The sequence below is a fragment of the Otolemur garnettii genome, unplaced genomic scaffold, assembly GCF_000181295.1.
Source record: "Otolemur garnettii isolate 467f Iridium unplaced genomic scaffold, OtoGar3 scaffold00005, whole genome shotgun sequence".
NCBI lineage: Eukaryota > Metazoa > Chordata > Mammalia > Primates > Galagidae > Otolemur > Otolemur garnettii.
Window position 1 is genome coordinate 5835677 of NW_003852400.1, and position 21372 is coordinate 5857048.

General features: G+C 40.8%; 1 protein-coding gene across 1 annotated transcript in view; it reads left to right on the forward strand.

Moving 5' to 3' along the window:
* Positions 1–21372, forward strand: part of CCDC146 (coiled-coil domain containing 146) — a 178077-nt gene that overhangs the window by 86620 nt on the left and 70085 nt on the right. The window contains exons 3-4 of the mRNA XM_003782617.3: positions 14747–14829; positions 17009–17218. Coding sequence (XP_003782665.1) covers positions 14747–14829; positions 17009–17218 — 293 coding nt within the window. The remainder of the gene's footprint in view (positions 1–14746; positions 14830–17008; positions 17219–21372) is intronic.

Below are 21372 nucleotides of genomic sequence, written 5' to 3' on the forward strand. Positions count from 1 at the left end.
GTGAAAGATGCTCTGTGTCTAAGGGCCCAGGCTCCGTTTCAGTTTTACTGTCTGAACCCACTCAGACCTTTAGGGAAGCACTAGAGATAGAGCACAGAGCCTCTGCAGTGAAGGACTAGAAGCTGCCTGGCCAGTCACCTCCTGCAACAGAATGCATCCCCGGGGCCAGGCGGCCCCTGCCTCCGCCCCTGCTCTCCTGGTGCTGTTTTGTGACTTTAGTCGTGCTGCTGGTTTTGACCTGGCTCTGTTTTTTACTCCAGTTACGTTCTGATCATCGTGTGAATGCCCTTCGTGGCTTTGGCCTGTTAGGTTCTTTGTGCTTGACCACTGGCTCATCCTTTGAAGTTTCAGTCTGGCTCGTTGCCTGCCTCTCTGGCCCACAGCTACTCCTGTCTGCCACCGTCTCACACCAGAATCACTGGAGCAAGGGAGGAAATAATTTTAAACAAGGGTTAAATCATTGTTAAGTTCTAAGCAATTTCAGTTTTACTGGGACAAATGTGGGTGTTTTAAAGGGAGTGACACTCACTGGCATGTATGAACCTCGGCATGTTTTTTTATTTATTTGGCCACACATTTATCTTACAATCCTTATGACTTAACTTTGAAGTCATCCTTATAGCTGAGCACCTGCACTGCTCGGCCACAGTGGCCACTGTATTTGCTACCTTCACTCTTGAGAGGCCCCAGTCACCTCCTCTGGCCTCCCCCTCAAATTCCTGTGGTGGGCCACCAAGGGAGGAATGGACAGCTGTGAAAAAACAGTCCCAGAGCTGTCTGCTCATTCTGCAAACCTTGCCAACCACCCCGGGGGACAGAGAAGCTGTGGGCAAGGCAGCTGGTTTTGCACGGCACATTCTCTAATCTTCCAGGTCCATGTACAGGCCAAGTTACTGTATTCCATCCTACATTTACATTTGCCTCCTGGGACAGAAAAGTTGAAATGGAAGTGAATGAATGAGCATGAATCTTTCCAATTACCTCGTTAGTTTTAAGGTAAAGTCAGGTCACCCACAGGTTAATGACAATTGTTAAGCATTTACGGGATGCTAAGTTATGTGCTGGACTGAAGGACGAGGAATACAGCAGGGTTCCTCTCACCAAGGAGCACACAGCCTACTGGGGAGACACGTTCAAATGTAGGTTGATAAACAGTGTACGACAAATGCGATAGTAGATGCATCTGAAAAAACAGGAGCAGAGGAAAGAATTCATTCCACCTGGAATTGTCACTCGGAGGAGCCCCAAAAGTGACCACTGAGAGGTGTTAAAGGAAGAATAGGAGTGCTCCAAATAGACGAGAAAGAGCAGAAATTATAGATGGGAGAAGATAACATGGAAAAACACGGCATGATTTGGGAACTGTATCAGTTTTCTACTGCTGTCATAAAAAATTACCACAAACTTGGTGGCTTAACCAACACACATTTACCATCTTAGGATTCTATAGGTCACAAGTCCAACACAGGCCTCCACTGGCTAAATCAAGGTGTAGCCAGGGCTATGTTGCTTTCTGCGGGTTCTAGGGGAGCATCCAGTTCCTTGCCTTCTCCATCTTCTAGAAGACACCCACATTCCTTGGCTCATGACTTCTTCCATATTCAAAGCAGCCACAGTGGGTCAAATCCTTCTCACATTTCATATCTTTCCTCCTCCTCCTTCCATTTCATCTCTCTAACCTAGTGAGGAAAGATTCTCTGGTTTTAAGGACTCATGTGATTAGACTGGATTTACCTAATAATCTACAAGAATCTCCCTATCTCAATGGTCCATACTTTTATTATTATTCTTTCAAAGTATTATAGGAGTACAAATGTTAAGGGTCCATACTCTTAATCACATCTGCAAATTTCTTTTTTCCATGTAAAGAAAGATACCCACAGGTTCCATGGATTGGGACTTGTACATCTTGGACAGCAAGGGTTGAGGGGAGGCATTACTCCACCCACCATAGGAGCTATAGCTGCTGCTACAGAACTGAAACGGGCAGGGGTGGCTGGAGGGGAAGGAGACAGGTTTGGAGAGGGCGGCAGCTGTCAGGCAGTGAAGATCCTAATACACCATGTTAAGGTACCAGGGCCTAGTTCTGAAGGTCATGGGATCCTTTGAAGAGTCTACAGCAAGGTGAGAATTGTATTTGGATAGAGCACCCTGCTGGCCGCATATAGGGCAGACCCAAGGAGGACAAGATGGAAAGCCAGGGAAGCTGACTGTTGCTACAATCTCAATAAAAAGTGACAAGGACTTGTGCATGGCATGTTACATAGATGATTTATTCTGTGAAACTACTTGATGGTATGTTTTATAATTCAACAGAATCTATAGATATTTCATAATATCAAAACTTTGAACAAATATAAAGGCAAAGAAAACCACACCAAGACACATAATCAAATCACTAAAAAACAACACAGAAAGATCTCATCAACCAGAGAGATGAAGACGCTGACTAGTTTACTGAGTTGGTAGTGTGCTGGGGGTCTGGTTACTCTGGATTGGTGGGTACCTGGGAGGAGGAAGTGGAGATGAAGAGCAGAGATTACTCTTTAGAGAAGAATGAAATGAAAAGTGAAGGAGAGGGCTTGGGGCCCACAGCACAGTGGTTACAGTGCCAGCCACATACACCGAGGGAGCTGGGTTTGAACCCAGCCCAGGCCTGCTAAACAACAATGACAACTGCAACAAAAACATAGCCAGAAGTTGTGCTAGGTGCCTGTAGTCCCCGCTACCTGGGAGGCTGAGGCAAGAAAATCACTTAAACCCGAGAGTTTGAGGTTGCTGTGAGCTGTGACAGCACGTCACTCTACCTAGAGCAACAAAGTGAGACTCTGTCAAAAGAAAAGAAAAGAAAAAGAGAGAAAGAGAGAAAAGTAAAGTGAAGGAGAGAAAGAAGAGGGTGATAGATGGGGGCATAGAATGCGAGATGGGTTCTGTTTTGTTTGTTTTTTTCAATGAGAAAATTCATAGGTTGAGGAGATTGATAATGATAATAAAATAGCTGACACTGATTCAGCCCTTGTTTTTGTACAATGATATTATACTAAGCCCTGTACATACAGGGAATCTCTTAGTCATCACTACAGGGACTCTTTTTTAATGGAATGGGGTCTCTTTTCTCTTTCACAGCTGAAGAAACTGAGGCACATATTGGTTAAATATTACTCCAACTTAGATAGTGAAAAAGTAGCTGGACTGTAATTCAAACCAAAGTCCATTTGTGACATAGTTGACTACTGTGCTGACCCAGGAAAAGGAAGAAGAGATTATACAGGAGAGAAGCTGTTACAGATGACTTATCCCCAGGAAGAGGAAGGAGCCTGCGTATTTGAGGGTACAGGTGGATGAGTTGGCCTTAACTAGGAGGAAAGGCATACATGGCCGATTGTTTTCTGGTAAATGAGTCAGGTGCATGAGAAAGATAAAGGTTGATATGACAAGAACTGAGGGGAAAAGTAAAAAGAGCAATGGAGCAGTGTTGCAAGCTCAGTTGCCTGATTTCAGAAAAGAACTAGAAATGGCTAAGTTGTCTATTTCCAGCTGTGAGAAAGAGAGGCTGATGGGGGTAAGAATGGTAAGGATTTGCATTACCTCCCAAAGCACGCCAAGCACCTCCCAGGATGAGGCAAAACCAGTAGGTAATGAGAAAGAAGCCACAGAATAGGGCAGGCTAATGACCATGACCACCTCGGACAAATCCCAGTTCCCCGCACACACGCGCACAAACACCCAATCGTTTCTTCATGCTGACCGCTCGCCTTAAGCTCACTTGGTAAAAGCTCTTACTCAGCTACTACTTTCCTTGAAATGTCTTAGAATTTCAATTTTTGAAATTTTTTCCGTATTATTACATGTCATCCATGAACCACGAACTCTTGTTAAACTTTTCTCACCAGAGTAAACGTTTCCTTTCAGTCACAATTACCAACAAGGCAATTCAGTAACACAAGTGGCTATTGTGAAATCGTATGTATGAACTTATGACATTATATCTAACCTTTTGTTGTGTACACTCTTTGACAATTTAAGGTTGACCTTTATGCTTTCTATATTCCTTGGAATCTGCATTTTTAAAACATGACAAACTTGGTTTCTGTACCCACTTGTATTATGCAATGTGAAAATGCAGACATTTTTTCCACATCTGATACTGTTGATGAGGGAAGCTTTTTTATCAACTGAGATAAAGAACTGAGTCTGAAATCTCTAAGCAGATCTGCTTAAAGAGATGGTTTGCAACTCACAGGAAAGTCACTTTTTGGTGAATGTTAACATCCAACTTATAATTTTTTTAATTGTAAGGAGGCTAAAATCTGTTCTTCATCATTTGTTTGGCCTTTTTCTTTTTAACAGAGGTTTATTTCAGTAGGGGAGACCAAACTAACAGAAAGTTCATCAACTGTCTATGTGACCATCTATGACTTTGGTTTCTCCAACTTAAGTAGAAACTGCAGAGACGTAGCAGGTGTTTTGTCCTGTCAGCCTTCTTGACAGCTTCCTACGGGTACCGAAGGCCAGTGGAGTGATGAAGACAGCAAACAGCAAAGGAAAGCTCCCCAGGCTTCCTGCTTAATGCTGGCCATAAAACCTGCCGACAGGCATCCTTGGCCCTCCTGCCTTTAGGCTTCAAACCATTGCTGTTAAAGACTGGACTCAGTTGAGAGGCAAGGCACCATTCACAAAGTCAGAGCCAGAATGTGGCTGTATTAGCACAGGATTTGAGCAGAGCACCCTCCAACACAAAATTCTCTGTGATTCCTTCTTGTTCATAGCAATAGTCTTTAAGCACACTTTAATAGGCTTTTATTATTAAAAGCAATACATACATACTGGAAGAAATTAGAAAATACAGGTAACCGCAACCCAAAACAGGAACATGTTCTTACCACCCAGAGAACATTCTTTTGACATGTCAGTGCTTATCCTTCTGGATCTCTGTGTTTTCAAACTCATATGTAAAATAAGATTATATTCTACACTTTTTCCTGTCTGACATATCAAGATGTCTCAGCTCCATTTACATCTTCCCTGCATCAGATCTGAAATGGGCCATTTCTCTAACACGAGCTTCTTTCAGCAGGACATGTTGAAACCACAAGTGGGTGTCAGGAGTGCCTCCCTGTTGCTGATGTGGTCCTGTTTCAGGACCATTTTAATGGAAAAAGCTAGGAATTTTTTAAATCATGAATTTATACTTGTACAAGGTGGCCATAAAGTGTGTGTACAATTTAAAATTTAAAACTTTATGGCCACCCTGTATTTATAATTCAATTTTAACTTTCTAGTGTTTTCACTAATTTCTTTGATTTTTACGGCTGTATATATTTTCTCTTACACCGAAATCCTTGATTTTTAATGTAATTTACATTTAGGAATTTAAGTTTTATTGAGTTATAACTTGCATACCATAAAACTTTTATTTTTATCTTTATCATAAAGTATTTATCATGTTCAGTAGAATATTTCAGACACTGTTCTTAGCATTTAGCAAGAGAATGACTTCACATGAAAGAGTTCCATAAGAACATGTTAGATGGGGACACTGGCAATACAGTTTGAAATATTTTCACACATTTCGTAGCTCAATAGGTAACTATACCTGTAAGTATATTTCAAAAAATTGGTAGTGATTTCTGATACGAAATCAAAGTTACAATTAGAGAGCCATAGATTATTTTCTTTGTTTCTAATCCTACTAAGTCTTTATTCGTTAATTTCAGATTAACATGAAGGTACAAATGATTAGGTTACATTGCTGGCATTTGTTAGGTAAAGTTCAAGTTGTAGGTGAGCCTTTCACCCAGGCGGGGTGCTGTTATACCCTTACATTGTGCTGACTAGGCGGGAGGTTACCAATCTCCTGAATTTAATTGTTTTTCTCTCCTGTGGGCATGTTACTGCTTATGTATTGGCTGCACATTAGTATTGCATACATTGGCATTTGTGGTAAAAATGATTTTTTTTCTTCTGGGTAAATATTTACTGGTTAGTAATGGGATTTCAGGATCAAATGAAAAGTTTACTTTTAGCTCTTTGAGGATTCTCTATACTTCTTTCCAAAGAGGCTGTATTAATTTGCAGTGTAAAAGTGTTACCTTCTCTCCACATCCATGCCAGCATCTGCAGCATTGGGACTATGTGATGTGGACTATTATCCCTGGGGTTAGGTGATATCTCAAGGTAGTTTTGATTTGTATTTCTCTGATGATTAGGGACAATGAGCATTTTTTCATATGTTTGTTGCCCATTTGTCTGTCTTCTTGGGGGAAGGTTCTGTTCGTATCTCTTGACCACTTCCATACAACTCTTCTAAAGTGTTTTCTTTTTTAAAGAGAAATTTAATTTATTTTTACCATGATTTTATGGTTACAATTATTTTATGTTTATCATGATGAAAATGTACAAAATATGGAGTGCACACTTAATATCACCATTGATACATCACACATTATAATATAAATTGGTTCATGTGTAACATTTCATATTAGACAGACAGTAAGCATTTCCCCTCACTTTACAGATGAAAAAAACTGAGACTCAAAGAGATTCATTAACCTGCTGAAAGTTACAGAGGTGATTGCAGCCAGAATTTGTATCTGGATCAGTTTGTCTTTTGAAGTTTTTTCAGTAGTCTTTAGTATATATATAGCTTTGAATAATCATCATATTCTAATTTTAGAGTGATCTCACTATATCGAAGAACCCTTATATCCATGAACAGTTACTCCTCTGCCTCCAACTGCCAGATCTCTAGGTAACCACTCAATTAATACACTTTCTACCTCTGTCTATGTGCCTACTCTGGACATTTCATAAAGATGAGATGACATCATATATGGCCTTTGTGCCTGGGCTCTCTCACTTAGCATAGGAATTTCAAGTTTCATCCATGCTGCAGCAGGTTATCAAAATTCCACTCCTTTTTATGGCCAAACAATATCTTATTCTATGGATTTACAGTTTCTTTATCTGTTAAACAATTGGTAGACATACTGGCTGATTTCCTTTTCTGAGCACTGTAAACGAAGCAGCTATAAACATTTGTCTCCAAGTTTTTGTATGAGTTGATGTTTTCAACTTGCTTGGATACGTGCTTTGTTTTTTATATGGACTTGAGTTATTGTCTGGTATCACTTCCTTTCAGCTGAAGTACTTGCTTTAGTCTTTCTTATAAGGCAAATATACCGGAAATAATTCTATTTTGGTTTTTTTTTTTTTAATCTTATGAACATTGTGATGGCTCATTTTGTTTTATTTTATTATTTTTTAAAATTTCAGATTAACACGAGCATACAAACAATTAGATGACTTGTGTGCATTTGTTAGGTAAAGCTCAAGTTGAAGTTCAACACTTCACCCAAGAGGTGTGCCATATACCCTTATATTGTGCACATTAGGTGAGAGTTTACCAACCCCCCCCTTTCCCCTCTCTTTTCTTCCCCTACCCCCATGTCTTTATTTTCTTTTCATTTTTTGATGTATACTTTTAATAGAGATAGGATTCTTGATTGATGCCTGAGTTGTTTTTTTTTTTTCGTTCCATAGCTTTCTGTCCTGTGTTGTTTTAAATGAGAAATCAATTCTTAATCTTATTGTGATTCCTTTGTATATAATGAAGTGGGTTTTTTGTTTATTTTACTGCTGTTTTTGAGATTTTATCTTTCTATGTCTTTCAGCAATTTGATCATGATGAGTCTGGGTATGAATATTCTTTTGTTTATCCTACTTGGAATTCATTGAGTTCTTGCTGTTTTATTATCACATTTGGAAAAGTTTTTTTTTTTTTTTGAGACAGTCTCACTCTGCTCTGTGTAGAGTATTGTGACATTATAGTTCACAGCATCCTCAAACTCCTGGGTTTGAGCCATCCTCTTGCCTCAGTCTCCTGAGTAGCTGGGACTACAGGTGTGCACCATTACACCCAGCTAATTTGCTCAGGCTGGTCTCAAACTCCTAAACTCTGGCAATCCACCAGCCTTGGCCTCCCAAAGTTCTAGGATTATAGCCATGAGCTCTATGCCCAGCCTTCGAAAGATTTTTACTCACATATTTTTTGTCTCTTTTCTGTCTGGCTGTCTCATTACAGTTGAGTTGGTGGACTTAAAGGTGTCCCTGACTTTACAGATGAAAAAACTGAGGATCTGTTCATGTGTCTGCATGCTTTTTATCTTTGTTCTTTACATTATAATAGTAGAACCTCTGTAAATTGACCACCCACTGGACTGTAACAAACTGGTCAACATATGGAGGTGGTCAATATAAGGAACTTCCTTTGAGTACATGTGGCGCATGTCCAGTCTATGAAAATTAGGTCAAATTAAGGAACTGTTTAATGTAGGGAAGTGGTCAACTATGGAAGTTCTATTGCATATACAGTAATGTCCACTTGTCTACTATTTGGTTTCTGAAGCTTCATCCACAGTCAACCATGGTCCAAAAATATTAGAGAAAATTCCAGAAATAAACAATTCGTAAGTTTTAAATTTTGTGCCATTCTGAGTCACGTGATAAAATTTTGCACTGTTGTGCTCCATCCAGACTGGGACATGAATCATCCCTTGGTCCAGCATGTCCGTGGATGCTACCAACCTGTCAATCAGTTACTAGCCGTCACACTTATCAGATCAACTGTCTGCTATCACAGTGCTTGTGTTTAAGTTTTTACTTAGTAATGGCCTCAGAGCACAAGGCAATTAGGATATGCCAAAAAGAAATCATAAAGTGCTTTCTTTAAGTGAAGCGGTGAAAGTTCTGAGTTCATAAGGAGAGGAAAAGTAAACGATGCTGAGATTACTAAGATCTATGATGTGAATAAATCTTCTATGTGTGAAATTGTGGAGAAGGATAAAGAAATCTGTGCATTGCAAATATAGGGTTTTGTGCTATCTGCACTTTTAGTCATCCCCGGGGTGGGGGGGATCTTAGAAAGTATGCCCCAGGAATAAGGGAGAACCACTATAATCTCTGCTGTCTTGAAGTTCGCTGATTCTTTAACTGTTGAACTCCTCTTGTGAGTTTTTCAATTATAATCTTCTACTTAGGAAATTAAACATTTCCCCACATTGATATTTTCTATTTGATGAATTTTCATCATATTCTCTATTAGTTCTTTAAACATGTTTTCCTTTCATTCTTCAAACATATAGTTTCTTTGACGTCTTTGTAAATTTGACATCTGCACTCTCCCCAAGGCAGTTTCTGCCTTTTTTAATCCTATGTTTTAAAAAAAAATGATAAAACAAAGGTTCACACTGTGTCAGGGGCCATACTTTCTTGTTTCTTTGCCTGTCTCATAATTGTTTGTTGAAAACTGAACATTTTAGAAAACACATTGTGACAACTTTGGATTCTGATCCTCTTTAGGCTTCTTGTTATTGCTAGTTTGGTTTTTTTCAGTGTTCTTGTGTTTATTTGTTTAGTGACTTGGCCGGACTAATTCTGTGAAGCGTATTTCCCCACAATGTGTGCACAGCCTCTGATGTTCCTGCTTTGATATTTTTTCCTTGTTTTTATTTTTAAGTTTGACTTCCTGGGGGTTGCCCCTGGGTCAGCCACTGATTGGTTGAGGTTGTGCTTAAGCCCTCTGAGCCAGGAGGGTTTTCATAATTTTCCATCGGCTCTGTGTGTGGGAGTTTATAGTGCCACTCAGGCACTGAGAGCTTGGAAATACCTCTTCTGGTTGTTCGTGGGTGGTCACAACTTTGGGCTTTTCCACAGCCTTCTAGACCACCAGTATCAAAGGTGATTTAGACTATCTTTCACCCTGATTTCTCTGTTAAACTTCTGCTCTTCCTTTACTGATAGCACCAAGCTATCAGCCTCCTCTGTTAGCTAGCCCTGTAACAGCCATCATTTTTGGTTATGCTCTTGGACATGGATATTCTTAGCTCTGCTCCAAATTAAGTCAAGGACAGGGCTGCAGAGATGCAAGTCCTCATAGTTTAGTCAGTCCCCAAACTTTGATCTCTCCATTGCCCTGCCCAGAGCCTCTCTGTAGAGCAGGTCACTGGGGAGTGGGGATGGGCATTGGTGAGCAGCTGTAGCCACCTGTAGGGCATGAAGGTGGGTGGCAAGGGGGTTGAGTGCTACAGCTGCTGTCCCACCCACCTGGAACAGATCTTAAGCAGCAGGGAAGCAGAGATGAGCACTTCCCTGTCTGCCAGGCCTGCCCTGAATGTGGAGCCCAGGGGTGATGGTGGGGCTCATGGTTCCAATGCCACACTTTCTCACTATTCTCATTGAGTTTCAGTAGACTTTGATGAATAAATGTTTCTTAGTTTTTGTATGTCCTTAGGTCAATTTCCAGAGACTTTTTGGTTTTGTTTTTTTTTTGAGACAGAGTCTCACTTTGTCACCCTAGGTAGAGTGCTCTGGCATCATAGCTCACAGCAACCTCAGACTCTTGGGCTTAAGGGATTTTCTTGCCTCAGCTTCCCAAATAGCTGGGACTACAGGTGCCCAGCACAATGCCCAGCTTTTTTCTTTTTTTTTTTTTTCAGAGATGGGGTCTTGCTCTGGCTCAAGTTGGTCTCAAACCCCTGAGCTCAGGCAATCCACCGTCTCGGCCTCTCAGAGTGCTAGGATTACAGGCATGAGCCACTGAGCCTGGCTTCCAGAGACTTTAAACAACTGTCTTAAATTACTTTGACCAGTTGAATTAATTGTTTGGGAGACAATTCCTGAAACTCTTTACCACACCATTCTGGAAGTCTCACTCCTTGGTCTATAATTTATATTTAATTGCTTTAACTTATAAAGTAATTATTAAAAACCAAATATAATTATTTACTAACAATAAAACCACAAAGTATAGTTTTAATATTCTGTGGTGTCTTTGTATCTATCTCCTCAAATGTTGTGCTACCTAAGGGCAGAACCTATGTTATATTCAGTTCTGTTTCTGTTATACAGGGAGCAATAGTAGAATGGTCAAGAACATTCATGGTCAGCTCAAGAACAAAACTAAATAAATACTGCATGTGTTTTTGAATATATGTGTCCATAATCACCTTACGTGGTGGTTTACCAGCAGAAGCTGGCTGGTTGGCTAGTTACAAGACCAGCCTCTGCTCAGCCTTCATTGTACACACACACATGCTTATATACTTACCTTTTTTTTTTTTTTTAAGAGACAGAATCTCACTCTGTTGTCCAGGCTGGAGTGCCGTGACTCAGCTTAGCTCACAGTAATCTCAAATTACTGGGTTTAAGTCATCCTCCCACCTCAGCCTCCTGAGTAGCTGGGACTAACAGGTACACCCCATGACACAGGTCTTCTTTACACAAGCTGGGGTGTAAAGGAAGAATTGGAGTGAAATAGGGGAAAAGTGAGAAAATGGCTAAATGCAGTGGAGCCCCTTTCTATTTTTAGTGGAGAAGGGGTCTCACTCTTGCTCAGGCTTGTCTCAAGCTCCTGAGCTTAAGAGATCCTCCTCCTTCAGCCTCAGGGTTAGGATTATAGGCATGAGCAACTGCACCTGGCCTCCACTTACCTTCTCATGACCTGTTCCCAGCAGGTTTTTTTTTTCATTTAAGAGTGTCTATATTCAAAGCTTTCACAAGACTTATTAGATTTTAAAAGCACCCTGCTTATGTCCTGCACTCTTTCAGAAACCAATGAAAATGTTTATGACTCGAAATAAGTTATATATTGGTTCAAAAATACAAAGAGAAAACTGCAGAACCAAAATAAATGTGTTTTAATTATCTATTAACATTAAGTCAACTTACTACCAGCAACTCAACAGTTAAAAAGTTATATGTATGGCCAGGTCCTGCCTGCAGTGGCTCAACTTGTAATCCTATCACTTTGGGAGGCTAAGGTGGGAGAATTGCTTGAGGCCAGGAGTTTGGGACCACCGGAGCAAGAACACAACCCCATATCTTTAAAAAGTTTTTTAAAAAAAGCTGGATGTCATGCCGTGAACTTATAATCACAGTTATTTGAGAGGCTGAGGCAGTAGGATCACTTGAGCCCAGGAGCTTGAGGTTGTTGTGAGCTACAATAATGATAATGCCACTGCACTCCAGCCAGGGCAACATTAAAAACAAAAAAATTACATACAAATTTTTAAGACAGTGAAAGGTAGAGCTTCCTTAAAAGTCCTTTTTTTAAAATTTTTTTTGAGACAGAGTCTCACTTTGTCACCCTAGGTAGAGTGTCATGGTGTCATAGTTCATAACAACCTCAAACGCTTGGGTTCAAGCAATCCCCTTGCCTTAGTTTTTCATTTTTAGTAGAGACGGGGTCTCACTATTGCTCAGGCTGGTCTTGAACTTATGAGCTCAAGCGATCCACCCACCTTGCCCTCCCAGAGTGCTAGGATTACAGTTGTGAGCCACCACGCTCAGCCCTCAAAAGTCTTAAAGATTCTGTGCACTGTATTTCACCCATACGTAAAAAAATGAGGGTTGTGGGGGTTGGAACTCAGGCCTGGCACCAGCTACCATGGCTCTTATGAAAGATTCCCAACACTTTCAAAAGAAGAAATAGTTTCCCAGTGTATTTAATGTTTTTCTACCCAGATTTGAGTAGAAAGACCATGAAACCCCACTGTGTAAACTCAGAACTGTGTATTTTGACAGTTACATGTATTTACTTGCTAATGAACACAAGCAGTTTCCAAAGCTCTGTGCCTGGGATTCTATACAGGCTGAAGATACGGTGAAGAACAAGGTAGCTCAGGCCCTTTTCTCATGGGCCTAATGTAGTTGGGGAAGTAAAAAAATATATATTTAATCACACAAATAAATTTAAAATTGTAAGTCCTAATGTCAAATGTTAAGAAGTACAGAGTTCTTTGTGGGGAATGGGGCAGTGTGTGTGGGTACCTCTCTTAGACCTGGGTATCAAAGAGGGTCTTCTTATGAATTGATATTCAAGCTGAAGTGGAAAGAAAGAATTAGAGTGAAATTAGGGGAAAGTGAGGAATGGCTAAATGCAGAGGCTTGGAGACGGAGAGAGATTCATGTTGACCAGGTGCAGTGGCTAAACCTATAATCCTAGCGCTCTGGAAGGCCAAGGCAGGTGGCCCTCTTGAGCTCAGGAGTTCAGGACGAGCCTGAGCAAAGCAAGTAAAGCCCTGTCTTTACTAAAAATAGAAAAACTAGCTGGGCAATGTGGCAGGTCCTATATAGTCCCAGCTGCTCAGGAGGCTGAGGCAGGAGGATTGCCTGAGCGCAAGAGTTTGAGGTTGCTGTGAGCTATGATGCTACACATTCTACCCAGGGTGACAGAGTAAGACTCTGTCTCAAAAAAAGGACAGAGATTCATGCAATAGGAGCTTGAAGAGGGTGTTGCGAGAGGGTCTGGGAAAGTCCCAGCGTCATACAATACCTTAGGGGCATGAATACCCAGGATCTGGAACTTTACTCCACTTGAAGGGTTTTGAGGACCTAGCAACATGACTTGGTCTAATGTTTAAAAAGATCTCCCTGGAAAGTAGACGGGCAGGGACCTGATTGGAAATAGAGGCAGGTCGGTCAGGAGGTTTTGTAGTGGTCACTGAGCTTGGGGAAGGTAGGGGAAAGTGAATGGATTAAAAACTATTTTGGAGGTAAGGACAACAGTGGTGAAAATCATAAATCTTTTCGTTAGCCCTATTTTTTAATACTGTGTCATGTCAATAGCAGTTCAGTTAGAGTCAAAGCTGATACATACAAACGCTTGTGACATTACAGCTTCAATAAGGTAGAACCTTAGTGTTTAATGTTGTACTATGATGTCTATTAACTAGTTATGACCCAATTCAAAGAGCAAGTCAAGAGCTGTTTTATCAGAAATGAAAAAGGGGCCAGGTGTGGTGGCTTATGCCTGTAATCCTAGCACTCTGGGAGGCCGAGGCAGGTAGATTGCCTTACCTCACAGATTCAAGACCAGCCTGAGCTAGAGTGAGACCCTAACTCTAAAAATAGCCAGGCATTGTGGCAGGCACCTGTGGTGCCAGCTTCTTAGGAGGCTGAGACAAGAGAGTCGCCTTGAGCCCAAGAGTTTGAGGTTGTTATGAGCTGTGAGGCCACGGCGCTCTATCAAAGGTGACAAAGTGACCAAAAAAAAAAAAAAAAGAGAAATGAAAAAATAACACTTTCTGACACATTGAATAACAATGCCTCTTCATTTACTTTGAAGATGTGTACCATGTAGACATCTTTGACATTAGAGGAGGCGGAGGCGTGGTGGTGACGGGGAGAGTGATCAGGGGTTTGGGGAGGTAAACCACCTGAGTTTAACTTCTGACTCTGCTTTTAACGAGCTCTAACACCAAGCAAGTCACTTTTCTAAACTTTAGTCTCAAATGGCAATAATAATCTCTACATCACAAAACATTTTTGAGAAGAAAATAACTGATGAGCAATACTTACCCATTCTAAGTGTGCAATAATTATTCATTTTCTCAATTTACAAATAGCCATCCTACTAACCTACACTATTCAGGCTATTTGCTAAATCTTGGTATATATTTTTTAGAATTAGGAGCTTTTAACTCCATTTCCTCAATTTCAGATGAAGAAATCACAGGCTAAGGAAGTGAAAAGTCTTGCCTAAGAACACAACTTACTGACAGCAGAATAGAACTAGAACTTTATCCTCCAAACACCCAGCACCTTTCTGATGTACCACACTGCCTCCTGCGTGTCCTCTCTAATGTTTAATTGGAAGATTTTATAACATATACAGATATCCTCTTTATGTCCTGCTTAAGCCTAAAGAGAGTGATGACTAATAGTGACCTTATGTTCTCTTTGCTAGTTGTATGCTATGGGGAAAATTCCTGGAACCAGACTGGCAGAGTTAAAAGCCAAGTATACCTTGCTGCATGATACCGTGATGAGGTATGCTGTGTGTCAGCGTGAAGACATGTTTTATCAACTTTAAATCTCTAACCTGTGTAAGACCTGCCTATGTTTGCATTTCCCCCCAACAAAGCAGACCCCAAGACAAGAAGCTGAGTTCAAGTAGTTGAGAAGTGATACCAAAAAGCCTCATGAGAGAGTGGGGACGTGTGACTGGGAAGGGAGGAACCCCGCTGAGGCTGTGTTAATCGGCAGGATTACACTGTGGGTGGCTGGGGCTCAGTCTCGCAGAAGATCCTTCCAGTGTCTGTGTACAACAGACATCAGAACTCTCTCACTGAAGGGTGAGGAAACTGGGATGTTTGTAACTAGTTCCACCCGTCAGTGGTTAAGACTTTCCCCTAGGGAGAGCTCAAGGATTTTGAGGCTTCCATGGACGGTCTAGAGTAATCTTTTCAATACACTTTACACTGCACCTAACTGGGAGAAAACTCCAGGCAGAGCTCAGGGTATCCCCCCAAGCCTCTTTGTATGTACAAGAAATACGGGGTGTTTCTTGCCCTCTGCTCAGCTCTTATCTAGAGACCAGTGGAGTTTTGCAGGGTGCTCTGACTTGACTTTCTCCTCCCCGGCCCACAACTCAGCTCCCTGGGCCACAGAGGTGAACAGTAATGCAGGACCCAGGCTAAAGCATCATTTCTTCCTGCTTCCAGTTGTGTTGCAGAACCATTACTTCCTTCTGCTACCCACATTTTATCTCTTCCTGACCCCTTAGTTCCCTCTCTCACCGTTGCAAATACCCACTATTCTCTTCCACTCCCACAGCATCAAGAAGTGGACTCTCTACACATCCTTCTGGCACTGCAGCCAGGATGGAAATACTGAACTGAAACTGAATGAGTTTCCCTTAGAAACCATGTTAGAAGAGCTTTTAAATCGCCTCTGTTTGCACTATAGTTCAAGTACATTTGAGTAGATTGCCATTTGTGTTCTGACTGGAACTCTAACCACTTTGTCCTCTCTTTCTATGGGAAGACAGGCACTGTGGCCTGGGCTAAAACCTTACCATTCCAATAGTTGAAGACTGACATATTTTTTTTTTTTTTTTTTTTTGAGACAGAGCCTCAAGCTGTCCCCCTGGGTAGAGTGCCGTGGCATTACAGCTCACAGCAACCTCCAACTCCTGGGCTCAAGCGAGTCTCCTGCCTCTGCCTCCCAAGTAGCTGGGACCACAGGCGCCCGCCACAACGCCCGGCTATTTTTTGGTTGCAGCCGTCATTGTTGTTTGGCGGGTCCGGGCTGGGGATTCGAACCCGCCACCTTAGGTGTACGTGGCTGGCGCCTTAGCCGGGTGAGCTATAGGCGCCGAGCCTGAAGACTGACATATTAAGGAAATTGGGTAACTTTAGATTTACAAAGCATCTTAACATTCAAGTAGGTTGAATTGTAAGAGAATAACCTCAGCTTTCATTAATGGAAATTACTTGTGGTGTCATCATAGCATTTACTCCCTCCTACAAAATCATGATCATTCTTCAAAGTCAAGTGCACGTATCACATTCTCATTGAATTTAATCCTTCCTTTGTCACCTCCAACTGTCTTGATCTAGACACCAGTGGTATTACTTGTCACCTGGGATTCCAGACACCTATTTATGTCCCTTCTTCTTTGGTAAATTGCAGACATCTTGAGGCCAAGAGCTGAACTTTATTTACCTCTGGCACCTAGCATAGGGCAGGGATAAGTTAGGTGCTATATAATACCTTGCCCCTCAGTGTCCATGGAGGATTGTTTCTAGCAAGATTCCAAATCCACAGATGCTCAAGTTCCTGATATAAAATGGTATTATGTTTGCATGTAACTTATGCACATCCTCCTACATACTTTAAATAATCTCTTGGTTACTTATAGCTAATTTAAATTTATGTCAATAATAGTTGTTATGTTGTATTGTCTAAAGGATATTTGACACGAAAAAAATCTGTACATGTTCAGTACAGATGAATTTTTTTTTAATATTTTCAATCTGTGATTGGTTGAATCCAGGGATGTGGAACCCATGGATAGGGAGGGCCAACTGTACCTGGCACAAAAATCTGCTGAGTTGAATTGAACCTGGGAATGGGGCGCAGTTGTCTCACTAGACCCCTGCAGGAGACTCTAAGGGTATTGAGGTGTACGCTTCTCATGGTGTGGATCTGTTCTCATATAACCCAGCACACAGGAGTCTGAGGTCCAGCTGCTACACAATGCCAAACGTTTCACTGAGCAAATACGAGAGCAGAAGATTCACCTGCAGCAAGCTGATAACTTTCCAGAAGCATTCTCCACAGAGGTCTCCAAAATGAGAGAACAACTCCTCAGGTATCAAAACGAATATAACGCAGTGATGGAAAGAGAGTTCCACACCCAGTACAGACTGAATAGGTAAGTACACACTTCCCTCGCGTTCACGGAGACAGATGACCACCAAAGCTGCTTCCACACAAATAAAGTAGAAACAGCAGCCTAAATTAGGAAGTCATTTTGGGTACAAGGAGTATGAGCTGCCAAGGTGACAGTGATTATAAGGCTAGTTCTTCCCTTCCTGTCCTAGAATGGATAGTCCCTGAATAAGGTTATACAATTTCTAGAAAAGAGGCTCAGCTGGCAGGGATCCCTGCCATGTTTTTTGAGTGTCAGGAAAGCCATAAATCAAGCCAAAGAGCACACTCCATAAAACAAGGGCTTGGCACTCTCCTGCCCTCTCCTGCCTTGACTGTGCCCTCACCCTGTGACTACGGTGGTGCCAGATCACAAGTTCCCATGGCAAAGATTTCTCCCCACATATCCTTTCCAAACCAGCCTCTGTGAGCTCAGGGTCACTGGCTCACCCCACTCTCCTAATACGTCAATGACAGGACCACATAGTCAACCTGCCTCTCCTGTTACTAAACCATTCCTCAGGCTGGAGGAAGAAAGCTCTGTTCTTTCAGGAGACACATTTATGTACACCTAGATTGTGTCATTTAGTGAACTAAAGCAGATCTTCGTTGCTAAAAGGACAAATATTATTTCCAAAATCTCCTCTAACATTCCTCCCTTGCAGTGGCAAGTCAGCAGAAGAGTTTATTCAGCAAGTCACACTATTTAGATTGAATTTGGAAATGATTACAGTTAAGGTTTCGTGTTGCAGTGTGCTGTGTGCCTGGGTACAGGAGAGAAAGCCAGACCATCTCTCCTAGAATTTGTTACCATTTAAGGTGGCAGAACTTTCTCTGGCTATTTTTTAAGAGGAGGTAGATTTCTGACAGTGCAAATATGTATAATTCAGTACTGCCTAGAAATAAGCAAATGACTTGAGTGACCTCGCAAAGACCTTGCAAGCCTTTGGTTTTGAATCCTCTCTTTGGGACCTATTATTTTTTTAATTGGGGTGTGGATAAAGAAGGCCAATTTAGTCAAGGGAATTCTGTTCAGGGAGAAAAAAAATTGAATTTTTTAGTCTTTCAATCTAAACTTCAGGCTCACCAGCGAGGTCTATAAAAAGAAAGCCCAGCTATTTCTGTGCTCTGTAAGCACTTTCAGTTAGGAAAATAATGAAATTAAAACAATTGGTGGTTGTTCATTAGTAGTGAACATGAGAATGCTTGACATTTCCATGAAAGGGTAAGAGGAACATAACTCAATTGATATTTAAATTGTTTAAAATTTCCAAGTATTCCTGCCAAGGAAAAAGACAAACCCCAGAACTGTTGCCTTTTAGGTATAGACAGGCAAATTGTTCACTGAGATAGGGAGGGATGTGCACAGTGACTTACAATGAACAAGAACATTCCAAACGCACATTTGCAGAAATGTTTAGTGTATATTCTTTCTGAATTTGCAGTGTGTGATTTTTTAGCTTGAGCAGATTTCCTTGTGATACCAGCTAGCGAACTAATAGGTGTATTTTCATGAAAATAATGGTGACACCAAAAGAAATACCGTGAAAGAATTATAGGCGATATGTTTCATTGACTTAATACATGTGGTATTATAGTCATACACTGCTTAGTGATATTTCAATCAATGACAGACTGCATATGTGATGGTGGTCCCATAAGATGATATCGGCACTGAAAATTTCCTATTGCCTAGTATTTCCTATACTGTACTTTCTATCATTATAAAGTGCTCCTTCTGCTTATTAAAAAACGTGGGCTGTAAAACAGCCTCAGGTCCTTAAGAAGGTATTCCAGAAGAAGGTACTGTTGTCATAGCAGGTGACAGCTCTGGGTGTGATACTGCCCCTGAAACCTTCCCATGGGATCAGATAGAGAGGTGGTAGATGATGATGATCCTGACCTGTGTAGGCCTAGGCTAATGTGGGTGTTTATGTATTCGTTTTTAATAATAAAAGTTCAAAAAGTAAAAAAAATTAAATGAAAAATCTTACAGAATAAGGATACAAAGAAAGAAAATATATTTCTATGACTGTACAAAGTGTGTTTTAAGTTAAGGGTTATTACAGAAGATTCAAAAAGTTAAAAAAAATTAAGTTGGTAAAGTTGGAAAGTTACAGGAAGCTGAGGCTAATTTATTATCAAAGAAAAAAAAATTTTAATAAATTTAGTGCAGCCTAAGGGCATAGCATTTATAAAGTCTACAGTGGTACACAGTAAACGTCCTAGGCCCTTCCCACTCACTCACCACTCACTCACTGGCACCCAGAGCAATTTCTAGTCCTGCAAGCTCCATTCACGGTAAGTGCCCTGTACAGGTGCACCATCTTAATGTTTTATACCCTATTTTTACTCTGCCTTTCCTATGTTTAGGTATATAAGAACATACCATTGTGTTACAATTGCCTATAATATTTAGTACAGTTACTGCTCCTTGTACCATATGGCCTAAGTATATAGTAGAGTGTGCCATCTAGGTCTGTGTAAGTCCACTCTGATATTGGCACAGTGACAAAATCGTCTACTGACACATCTCTCAGAATATATCCTTGTGGTTAGGTGACACAACACTGTCCATGGTACAGGAACAAATTCCCTCAACACCCACCCCACCCCCAGGAAAAAAAGTAGATATTTCCATCCCTACACAAAAATAAAGAAACTAAGCCAATAAGAAAAAGCTATTCATCCAAATATACAGATGATATTTGTCAGCCCAGCACAACAAAGTCGCATTCAGTGTCTCTGGATCATAGAAGCCCAAATAACTAGCACCCTTTCACCCCAATATCTTCAGGAACTTCTGAATCATTGGCAACTACCAAGAACAACATCTTGTTCAAATATATTCCAGAGATAGGATTTTACTCTGTAATTTTATTGACTTTTCTGATGTTTTCATGTACTATAAACCCTTTAATAAGTGTTAATGGTAAGTATAATTATACCGGTGGTCAATACTTAGATCTATTACAGCAGTTTCAGGGTTTGGATTAGTGTTCATTGATGACCTCTTAATAAATACACAGTTCAGGAAGGAATGCATAACCTATTTAAATAAGTTAAATACTTTCTAAATAAATAAATAATGAAAGGTTAAATAAAAATGTACTTATTTTGGAAACAAAAAGGAAGTCATTATCTTTCTAAATTATCTTTTCTCTGAAATGATTTTCCAGAATTCTCTTTAACCTTTTCCTTGCTTTGATTTTGTTACCATTGTTACCTTTTGGGGCTTTCCTGCTTTCTAGTAATTCCTAAATTTTGGGCAGATGCTTTGTGTCTCTCATGCTAAATTTTACATATTCTGACGAGTCTTGGCCAGTTGAGAAGCAAGGCCATGGTCAGTTAGCGCTGTCTGTTGCAGTGTGAACAGAGGGGAGGGACACTCAGGCTGCACACCTGCAGGGCTGTTCTGAAACGACCCTGACCTTAGTGACTATTTATTCTCCCATAGCGGGTCCTGTGGTCCTTGTTGTTGCTCTTGGGAGTTTATTAGTTGCTTTCCATTCTTTGTCCAGTCATGACAGTGAGGTTGAAACCAAGGGACCGCAGAGCTGGTAAGAAAGGGACAGAGGGATGACTTTAGCAATAATGTCTGGAATTAGAATTTGACAGTGGGGCCTGCAGGTACAAAAGGCTAGTAGTAAGGAAACACAGCTGGAACTCAGATTTAACCTTTTTAACTTTAAAAATGGAAAAGCAAGTATCCATAGTATTTAATACTCCTGTGAAGCCAACAGATGATCTAATACATGCCCACATAAGAGAAAATCTCAATTCAGTTCAAAATGGGGAAGAGGCTGGGAGGAGGAAGGGGATTGGTGTGTTCCCGGTTAATGTGCCCATTGTAAGGGTATGTGGCACACCTCCTGGGAGTGGGACAACTGCAACAGGGACTCTACCAAACAAATACAACCTTTGTAACCTAATTGTTTATACTCTTACATTTATCTGAGATTTAAAAGAAAAATCTTTCTTGTCCCTTGTGGCAAGCAATATCTAACAGAATGAATATCTAACAGAATGAGTATCTAACAGAATGAGCTTAGAACAGGTTTCTCAGAGTATAATCCTCAGGTAACTGAAAGATACACACCTGATATGCCATTTAAAAAGTAGATTCAGGCTCAGCGCCTGTGGCTTAAGCGGCTAAGG